At 50.9% G+C, this 10,683-nt stretch overlaps 1 protein-coding gene across 1 annotated transcript in view; it reads right to left on the bottom strand.

Moving 5' to 3' along the window:
- The window catches only part of KCNG1 (potassium voltage-gated channel modifier subfamily G member 1), a 7,273-nt gene extending 5,286 nt beyond the window's left edge, over positions 1 to 1,987 (bottom strand). Inside the window, exon 1 of the mRNA XM_007938308.1 lies at positions 1,214 to 1,987. Coding sequence (XP_007936499.1) covers positions 1,214 to 1,987 — 774 coding nt within the window. The remainder of the gene's footprint in view (positions 1 to 1,213) is intronic.
- Between the last annotated feature and the right edge of the window lie 8,696 nt (positions 1,988 to 10,683).

Raw genomic sequence — 10,683 nt, 5'->3', positions numbered from 1 at the left:
CCCAGAAGGTCTGACCTTGCAATTTTTAAGAGAAGCTGGGAATAGAATTTTTATATGAAAAGCATCTTACTTTTAAATGTTAACAACCAGGTCAAATTTTTAGGAAACACTGTGTGGGCCAACCACCCTCTTCCGGGGGGCCATCTGAGGTCCCCAGGTTGCCATGTGGAAGCCGTACTTCCACGTGTGGGACACAGACTTTGCATTCAGTCGGGTCTGGGCTGTGGGCTTTGTGGAAGCTGCTCGGGCCTCCTGTTTGCATCTGTCAAGTGGGTGTGGACAGCTGCCTCCCAGGATTGCCCGAGGACTTGAGGACTCAGCAGGACGATGCAGGCAGGGCCAGCAGCCCAGCTCCCAGCTCCTAAGAACTGCCGGGGAGGGGGAGCCCTTAGACTGAGCACACACCCTGTCTCAAGCACTGGGTTAAGTATCTGACTTGACTTATTTAGCACCAAGAAATGCTCACTCTTCGAGGACATGGAGACACACACACACACACACACACACACCAATGAAAGCTATGTTCAAGGCCTGGAAAATTCTTCTGGGATATTTTTATGAAAAAGAATTAGGAAGGTTGAGAAAGGACTCATGTCTGGTGAAATAAACTTTGGGTGATAAACAATTGTGTTAGCACCAGGCCACACACTTCATAAATCGCATCGTCCACTGATTCACTCATTCATCCATTCATTCAACACATGCAGTCGACCCTCATTATTCGCAGCTTCCAATGTTACCTCAAACCCGCACACTCGCTAAAAGGACTCCGTGGTGTTTTGTTGGGGGTCATTTGCAGAAACGCACACACTCAGAGTAGTGATTACAGTTCCAGCTGAAGTGAACCGGCTGGATTTGCTAATTCAGCATTTGGGGGACTTACCACAAGGAAGGAGGACTGAGTATTCAGGAGTATTCCTGAATGCCTCGTCTGTGCCAGACACCGTCCAGGCACTGGAGACACAGCAGAGATGAAGGCAGGCATGGCCACTGTCCCCTGGATGCCCCACAGTAAAGGGAGGCAGACAACCCATGTAAATATGCATCATGTAGCATGATGCCAGGGGAGCTGCAGATGCCCTCTGGCCAGTGGAGTCAGGGAAGACTCCCTGGAGGAGGTGACATTGGCCTGTATGACAGATGTCTGCATCTACCCTGGTGGAAGAGTGGTCCTGTCCTCAGGGACCCGTCCCCACGGGCTGTAGGCTCTTACCTGCTCCTCCTCCTCCCTCAGGCTGGGCAAGGTGCTGACGGACAGGTTGACGGCAGTGACAGTGACAAAGAGCACCGAGAGGCAGGCGAACACCTTGCCGGGCAGCCCCGAGTGCGGCCGTTCCACCATGTCGCGCAGTCTCCGCATGCAGCGGCCCAGGCGGCCCTCCCCCTCGGCGGGGCCCTCGCTGCCGTGGCCTTCGCTGTCCAGGGCGTCGTCCTCATCCTCCCGCTCCACCATCTCGGCGAACTCCTCGATCTTCTGCAGGTAGCGGCGCTTGCAGCAGCCGTCCAGGTGGTCCTCGGCGATGCCCCAGTAAAGCAGCTCCTCTTGGAAGGACAGGGCGCACATCTCGCGCAGCAGCCGCAGCTTGCCGGCCCGCAGGAAGGTCAGGATGGTGCAGAAGGCGCCCGGGTTGCGGTCGAAGAAGAACTCGTTGCAGGTCACATCGTAGTCATCGCACACGTTGAGGATGTCGTCAAAGTTGGTGCAGGCCTTGAGCTGGCCCAGCCGCGTCAGCGGGAACTCGTCCAGCGTGGTCCAGGGCAGCGAATACTTGATGCCGCCCACGTTGATGATAATCTGGCGTCTGCGGTCCTCGGGCTGGCCGCCCGGGCGGGGCTGGTCCTGTGGCCGCAGCCGCTGGGCCCGGCGGTAAAACACGCCCTTGAGGGATTGGCTCTGCTGGCAGAAGGCGCGGTTGAAGGAGGTGTCGGAGGTGCAGCTCAGGGCGCTGTAGTCATAGTCAGAATTGTCTCCCGGTAGGAGGGTCATTTTGAGCCTTCACATCCCTCTCAGGCCTGGAGGGAGAAGGGGCGGACAGAGCTGACTCACAGATACTCACTTAGCAGTAAGAACACAACACTGTTGCTGTTATGTGCTGTCGAGTGGGACCTGACTCATAGCAACCCCTCTTGGGTTTCAGAGGTGGTATCACTACGGAAGTAGATTGCCCAACCCTCCTTCTGAGGAGTGGCTGGTGGGTTTGAACCACCAGCCTTCTGGTTAGCAGTCAAGTGCCTTAGGCACTACGCTACCAGAGCTCCCAGACTACAGCCCAGCATCTCCTGATCCTCAGCGTTTCCCATGCCACCCACACGATTTGGCCATATCCCTTCTTGTTTATGCAGCAAGAATTTACCAAGTGCCACTAGGAGCTCTGGTGGCATAGTGCGTAAGGCATCTGACTGCTAACCAGAAGGCTGGCAGTTCAAACCCACCAGCCACTCCTTGGAAGGAAGATTGGGCAATCTACTTCTGTAGTGATACAGCCTTGGAAACCCAAGGAGGAATCACTATGAGTCGCATTCGACTCGATGGCAGTGAGTTTGGTTTCTTTTTTTATTGGGGAACCAGCAGTGCAGTGAACCAGCTGTCCTCCTGTCCCAGAGCTGACATCCTTGGTGACTATCCATACAACATCTGTATGATTATTTACTTAATTCTTTATTTGACATTAATGCAACCCCAAAACTCCACTGCCATCAACAAGGCTGTAAATCTTAATGGAAGTAGATTGCCTCATTCTTCCCATGGAGCAGCTGGTGGGTTTGAACCTGCCAACCTTCTGGTTAGCAGCTAAATGCTTTACCCACTAGACCACCAGAGCTCCTTTTAAATTAATGCGAGTGTTTAAAATTTTACTTGGAGAGGCAGTTTAGTGTAGTGCTGTGGTCTTCAGTGGGAGCAGTTTTGTCCCCCAGGGGACAGCTGGCAATGTCTGAGGCAGTTTTGGTGGTTATGACTGGGTGTGGAGCCCTACTGGCATCTAGTGGGTGGAGCCAAGGTTGCTGTTAAATATCAGACAACGCACAGGATGGTCTCCACGACAGAGAATCACCCAACCCCAATGTCAGCAGTGCTGAGGCGGAGAACTCCTGAGCTAGTGGTTGTAAGCATCAACTCTAGAACCACACGGCCTGGCCAAGTTCCTCAACCTTGATGTGTTTCAATTCCTCACTTGTGAAATAAGACCTGCTTCGTAGGCTCACTGAGAGGGTTCAGTGAATTATGTACAAAAGAGCACACGGTACAGTACCTGGCACACTAAACACTCACTAATTGCTGTCTATTGGCACCTTGAAAGAAAAGCGTGACAATCTTCTTCCCCAAAATCACACACTGAGAACCTTACAGAGCACAGTTCTACGCTGACACACACGGGGTCTGTGTGAGTCAGAGCCAACTCACCAGCCACTGCGTTACTGTTACTATCACTACAGTATTAGTATCTATCTTAACATGATGCCTGGAATGGCCATAAATGGAAAACCAGTATCACCTGTCATGAATCAAAGGCCATGTACAAAGAAACACACAGTGATCAAAACAGTGCCATGTTTGCTCACGTATCAGCAAACACGATCTTCAGGATACAGGGGTGAAGCAGACGGGCATGCCCATTTCTCCAGGAAACCTTCCTTGGGCCTTCCAGCTAAATCGAGTGCCCCGTCCTTGATGCCTGCTGCTGTCCTCACTGCACTTACCACCTCGTTTTAGAATCATTCCTGCCTCCTTCATCAGACCTGGACTTTATTCATCTCTGGTGCCCAGCACTGTAACAGCTCAAGACAAGTGCTTCCTGAAGAAGCTTTTCCTGTCAGTGAGGCCAAGGTGATACGGCCACTGTTGAGAACTGAGGGTCACCACACCACCACACACAACTTGATGGACTCCTTCCTCTTGAACCTCAAAGCTAAGGGTCTGGGTGTGAGAATAGGACTGCTTATTCAGACACAGCTCATGCACTGAATTTGGTTCCAAAATATTTTGGTTAGGTTGGAGAAGACTGTGAAATTGAGAACTTTCACATAAAACTCATACTAAAGCCTAGTCGCCCTTGGACCAAATTCCAGCTAAGAAATGACTGCCCCCTTTAGGTGAGGCGTGCCTGTTCCAATCACTCCAGTCCCCCCCACTCCCTCTTGTCTTTCTAGCATCCACTCATGCATGTTTCCTTCCTGGCCGTGGGAGGCATTTAAGTTTCAGACTCCTGGCTTACACCTGCAGACAGAAGTCGATGCACAGAAAAGTAGCAAGAATCCAATTTGTTGGTTATCTTTTTATCAAGAGTACCTGCTCCCAGCCCAGTCCCCACAGGAAGCCAGTGCTACCAGCAAAGTTCATCAGAATTCCCAACAGAAACCTATTTCTAACACTTGAGTGTCAGTCTGTGCTATGGACATGCCCAGGGAATACACACACAAACACACCTGCACAGGTGAGAAACAATGTTTTAAAAGTAAAGCATATGGGAGAGGTTTTCACCTTTGAAAAGGGTTCTCAACAGAAATTCTCAAAAAAAAAAAAAAAAAAAAAAAAGCAGCAGCAGAAAGAAGTCACCACTCCACTCATTGATCTTGGGGAAATCGAGTTTCATAGATCGGGCTTTGGAAACTAGGGTACACCTATGTTTGAAATCAAATGATTTGATTTTCGAGTGCTGACAAGCATTTTTAACTTCACACAAAATTGGAACCCATCTCTCCAGGCGAAGCCTGCCAGGATCCCTCGGAGGTGCGAGAAAAATCCCTTGCAGACACCTCACGTTAGCGATACCGCTTTGCAGCTCTTATGCTTTATCTCTGCCACCAAAGACAAGAGAAAAAAATGACAGTGTTTGGCAAAGATGGTGACGGAGGGAAAGGAACACTCTTCTCTTCAAACGACTCCTGCAGGGCTCTGGCCGAACTCGCACAGCCATATTCACCTCTTCTCTTGCAGACTTTCTCCCTCCAGCCCACCCCGCTCTCCCACCAGCAGAAAGCTTCCCCAGTTAGCGACCCCTCGGTTCTGGTTCTTTCTGCCAGGTGTCCCCGTGGTGAGTTTAAGGCTTACCATGCCGTGTGGAAAGTTGTCCTGTCTCAGCAGACTGTTGGATACGGAGGGGAGCGGAGAGGAGGGGAGACACACACTTCGTTCGGGTTGCTCCCGCACGGAGGGACCGTGGATGCTGGGCGCCACCCTCAGAGCCCGCGTTCCCTGGGGAGGGCCAGAGGCTGCCGGGACCTGCTGAAGGAGGAACTGGCACGTTTCCCTGTCTGGTCTGTGTGTGTGCCACACGCTAGTGTGAAATCCACACGTCAAATAGCCCCCAAAATCCGTGCTTCTGGAAAATACTATTTCCTTTCAGCCAGCCTGATGCCCTTACAAAAGATCTGATCTTTCAAAATGTCTCCACAGTACTAGCTTAGTCAGTTCTAAAGCGCCATGGATTTGAGTAACTTTCCCTTTAAGGGTCTACGGATGCTTGGAAAAAGGAAATTGAGAATGGGGTGGAGAAGACCTGAGGAAGCTTTCAGTCAAAAGCTACTGAACCCTTAGGAGCAAATGGTTAATGTGGTTGGCTGCTAACCAAAAGGTCCGAGTCCACCCCGAGGTGCCTCGGATAAAAGGCCTGGTGAGCTGGTTGTGAAAATCGGCACCGAACCCTGTGAAGCACAGCTCCACTGACACACATGGCGTCCCCGTGAGTCAAAATCGACTTGACAGCAAGCAGCTGGTTTGGTTCCTTTTGGAACCCTTACCACAGTAGACCGTGTGCTTGGTGTGAGGACACGGCAGAGAACAAGACTGACCCAGCTGCTGTCCTCATGGACCCGACGTTCTAGTGGGGAGACAGCGATTAAATAAGTACAAAGATAATTTCGGGCTGCGGTGAGGAGGGTGAAGGAAACAGAAAAGGGCAAAGGAGAAGAACGATGGGGTGGGGAAGGGAGACATGGAGGGTGTGGTCAGGGAGGCCTCTCCGAGGATGGGTGCTGGGGCTGAACCTCTGGGTGGGAAGGAGGCAGCTGTGATGACTGGGGGGAAGGGTGTCTCGGGGCGAGGGAGGAGCAGGAGGATGTCCCCTGATGCTGGAGTGGGCCTGGATGGTAAAGACCACAGAGGAGGCCGCCATGGCGGCAGCAGAGCGAGTGAGCGAAGTGGTGGAAGATGAGAGCTTGGGGAGGTTGGCAGGAGCTGGTGGCCCAAGAAGGAGTGGGAATTAACTCTATGTGGGACAGGAAGACCATGGGTGGTTGCCGTGTGGGGAGTATACTACATGGTCTGGAGGAACCAGGCTGAGAGCTGTAGTCATTCTGGAAAGAGTCCAGAATGGGGGTGCAGGAGACATGGAAAATTGGATGGATTTGGGGTGTACTTTGGAAGAAGAGCCAGCAGGACTTGCTGAGGGACAGGGCATTTAATGAGAGAGGAAAAGAGAAGATTCAAGGATGCCTTGGTGATGCCATGTTTTCAGGTGGCCGACAGGTGGCGCTATGGCAAACCCTGAGTGAGCAGAAGCAGTTCCTGGCTGTAGGATGGTGGAGGATGGGAGAGAATGTGAGCAGAGTCGAGCAGAGAGAGCAAAAATGGGCGTTTCACACGGATGGTATGTTTGTTTCCTAGGCTGCTGTAACAAACTACCACAAACGGGTGGCTTACAACGTGAGAAATGTATTGTCTGGACCTAGGGGTCTGAACTCAGGGTGTTGGCCAGGCCACACGCTCTCTGATGACTCAAGGGAAGAATCCTTCCTTATCTCTTCTAGCTTCTAGTAGTTGCTGGCAATCCTTGGCTTTCCATAGCTTACAGATGCATCACTCCAAACTCTTGCCTCCACAGCCACACAGCCATCTTCTTCCTGTATCTGTGTTTGTGTCTCTTCTCTTTTCTAAAGACACAGTCATTCTGAATCAGGGCCCACCCTACTCCAGTGTGAGCTAATAGCATCTTCTAAGACCCTATTTCCAAATAAGGTCTCAGTTGTAAGTCCCAAGGGTTAGGACTTCAATTCTGGGGATACAGTTTGACTCGTAACAGATAGTGTCAGGGAGCCAAAGCCGGCCTGATGGTCATGTGGGGGGCACAGCTGGTAGCTCTGACCTGGGCGGGCTGGAGAGGGGCAGGAGGGCTGGGCTAGCCATGTGGGAACCTCAGAAAGGCCCAGAGATAGGTGTAGCCCAGGAACAGAGGCCATATCTGTCCCCAGCATCCAGCACCCACTGCTCGGTGAAGCTACATCCCAGATCAGGCCTGACCAGTCAGTGCAGGTGAGCATCACTGTGGATGTGGGAGAGGCGGGGAGTAGAATAATAACTCCCCACCTTCAAGATGTCCATGTCTTAATCCCTGGATTCTGTGAATATATTCCACGATAAAAGGGAGTCTGCAGGTGTGATTCAATAAAGGATTCTGAGCTGAGAATATCCTGGATTATGTAGGTGAGCCCAATGTAATCACAAGGTCCTTGGAAAAGAAGGGCAGGAGGGTCAGGGTCAGAGAAGGCAATGTGATGATGGAATGCAGGCAGCCTCTGGAAGCTGGGAAAGGAAAAGGCAAGAGCCCCCAGAGGAAACCAGCCCTGCTGACACCTTGCTTTGAGTTCGGTGGGACCCATTTCAAGGAGTCCTGGTGGCACAGTGGTTAAGTCCAAACCCACCAGCTACTCCATGGAACAACGATGTAGCAGTCTGCTTCTGTAAAGTTCACTGCCTTGGAAGCCCTATAGGGCCCCTCTGGTCTGTCTGGCGAAGAATGCTGAAAGTACCATGGACTGTTAAAAGAACTAACAGATCTGTCCTGGAGGAAGCGCAGCCAGAATGCTCCTTGGAAGCAAGAATGGCCAGACTTTGTCTCACCTATTTTGGTCATGTTGTAAGAAGGGACCATTCCCTGGAGAAGGATGTCATGCTTGGTAGGGTGGAGGGTCAACGAAAGAGGGGGAGGCCTTCAACAAGATGGATTGACACAGTGGCTGCAATGATGGGCTCAAGTATAGCAGGGATCGTGGGGCTGGCGCGGGATCAGGCAGTGTTTCGTTCTGCTGTGCATGGGGTCGCTATGAGTCGGAAACGACTCAACGGCACTTAACAACAGTCTGTCTACAGGGTTGCTATGAGTTGGAATCAAGTCCATGACAATGTCTGTTGGTTTATTCGGTACCCACTTTCGACTTCTGACCTCTAGAACTGTAACACCACTGTGCAGTGTTTTAAGCCACTCTGTCTATGATAATTTGCTAAAGCAGCCATAGGACACAAATAGAGGGGATTTGAGAAAAAGTTGCCCCTACTCCAGATGTCATGCAACCTGCTGGCCACCCCAAGGTGCAGAGGCAGAAGAACTCTGTGGCTCTGAAACAGGAGACCTAGGGTCAAGGCCAGTTGCTATTTGACTTTGGGCAAGTCACTCTTTACTGTTGAGATTCAGTTTCCTTATCTGGAAAATGGGGGTATGAACAGCTCCTACCTCCTTGAGTTTTTGTAAAGGAGCGCTGGTAGCATAGTGCCTAAGGCACTTGACTGCTAACCAGCAGGCTAGCAGTTCAAACCCACCAGCCACTCCTCAGAAGGAAGATTGGGCAATCTATTTCTGTAGTGATACTGGCTCAGAAACCCAAGGAGGGGTCGCTATGAGTCGGGTCTGACTCGACGGCACATAACAACAACAACAACAAAGCAGATAAGGTGTGTGACATGCTTGGCTCAATGCCTGACACACAGTGAACCCTCAACAGACGCCCACTGTTATTGTTACTAGCTATGAGGAGACTCTTGTCACCCCTTGTCCCCATCAAGGGTGTCTCCTTTCTATATCTGATTTGAACCCACCATTATCTGACCCCAAAAGCCATTGCTGGAGGGATGTAGCCTGGTACAGTCTCCTGGGAAGGCCACTGTAGTGCTGAGGGAAACGAAGGATGCGTTTGCCTGTGACCAGCAACCCCACCCCTGGGTGTATTTCCTGAGCTGGGCTTCAGGCAGACCTCCATTAGCAGTAAGTCATCTGCACTTGAATCTCTAACTCAGGGTCGGCTTCCAGGGAGTCAGACCCAATGAGGAGCAATGTGCAAGAGTGTGTGTCTGGCGGTGCCAGGGAGCTGGAGCCCCTGGCTGTCCTCCCTGGGAGAATGGACAAGCGCTCAGGGTCGATGCAGACCACGGAATCCTGGACTGCAGGCAATGAACTGGATGTACATTTAGCAACATGGCTAGATCTTAAAAACATGGTGCTGAGCGAAAAAATGAAAACAAGTTTACAGCACCATGGTGTTTATGTATGTTAACGCACACACTCACACACATTACGTACTTTATAAGGACTCGAGCATATTTAAGGACCTACATCAATTACACGAGGGGTTCCTGGAGGGGAACATGCATGGAGAATGGAATGAAAGGAGAAAATGAGTACAACGAGAGAGTCCTGCATAGGCCAGTGATGCAGAGGGCTATGAAGTAAACAACAAAAAAACCCAAACTTATTGTCGTCAAGTCAGACCCGACTGACAGCGATTCCTCCTTGGGTTTCCGAGGCGGTATCACTAGGGACGTAGGTTGCCCAACCTTCTTTCCGAGGAGTGGCTGGTGGGTTTGAACCGCTAGCCTCTGGTTAGCAGTCAAATGCCTTAGCCACTACACTACCAGACCTCCTCCTATGAAGTAAAGGGTGTGATTAATAGGACTCTAGGATTTAACTGAGACTACTATGTGTGTGTGTGTGTGTGTGTGTATGTGTATATATATATACATACATACATACATATATACATACACACACATATACATACATATACATGCACATATATGTACACACACATATATGTACATACATACATGTATATGTATACACACACACACACACTATGGACTGCCAGAAGAGTGAACAAATCTGTCTTCAAAATGCAGTCAGAATGCTCCTTAGCAGTTAGGATGGTGAGACTGTATCTCACATACTGTGGCTGTGTTATCAGGAGGGACCAGACCTTGGCGAAGAACATCAGGCTTGATAAAGTACAGGGTCAGCGAAAAAGAGGAAGACCGTCAACGAGAGGATTGACACGGTGGCTGCAACGATGGGCTCAAACATGGCAATGACTGTGCGGATGGTGCAGGACTGGGCAGTGTTTCCTCCCATTGTAGAGGGCTATGCAATGAGTCGGAAGTGACTCAATGGCACCTAACAACAGTACCAATAAAGAGCACAAAAACAACAAAAGCCCCTGAATCACCAGAGCTCAGTGGAGACGCAGATTCCTGGGTTCCACCCTAGGCCTTCTCAATCAGAAGTTCCTAGCAGGGAGGCCGAGGAATCAGCATTTTGGGCAGTTCCCCACTAAAGTTTGGGAGAAAGTGTGGGCACTGAAAATGCCTGGGGGGTCCCCCAGGGGCTGGAGATGCGAGAGCTGCTCTGGGCTCTGGACAGCTTCTCAATCTTCTTGGGGCTTCTGGAAGGCTCTGTGAGTCCCACTCTTGGGGAGCTTCATGGAGAAGTGAAAACCCATTAGTTTGAAAGGAAAATCAGGGTGTTGGTCAAATTCCCCTTACAAGTCCATAGGTCCGTTGATGTTCCTGTGCAGTTTCCTAATGGGAACTGATGATCATAGGCTGGGACGGGGCTAAGCACACATTCCAAGGATGAATGGATGCTCATTTAAGCCGAGGGGGTTCTGTGGGACAGCCCCACGGGGAGGCCGCTTTGTGGT

This window comes from Orycteropus afer, unplaced genomic scaffold, assembly GCF_000298275.1.
Source record: "Orycteropus afer afer isolate SDZICR_OR568_19922 unplaced genomic scaffold, OryAfe1.0 scaffold00049, whole genome shotgun sequence".
Taxonomy (NCBI): Eukaryota; Metazoa; Chordata; class Mammalia; order Tubulidentata; family Orycteropodidae; genus Orycteropus; species Orycteropus afer.
This window is presented reverse-complemented; position numbering and strand designations above follow the sequence as displayed.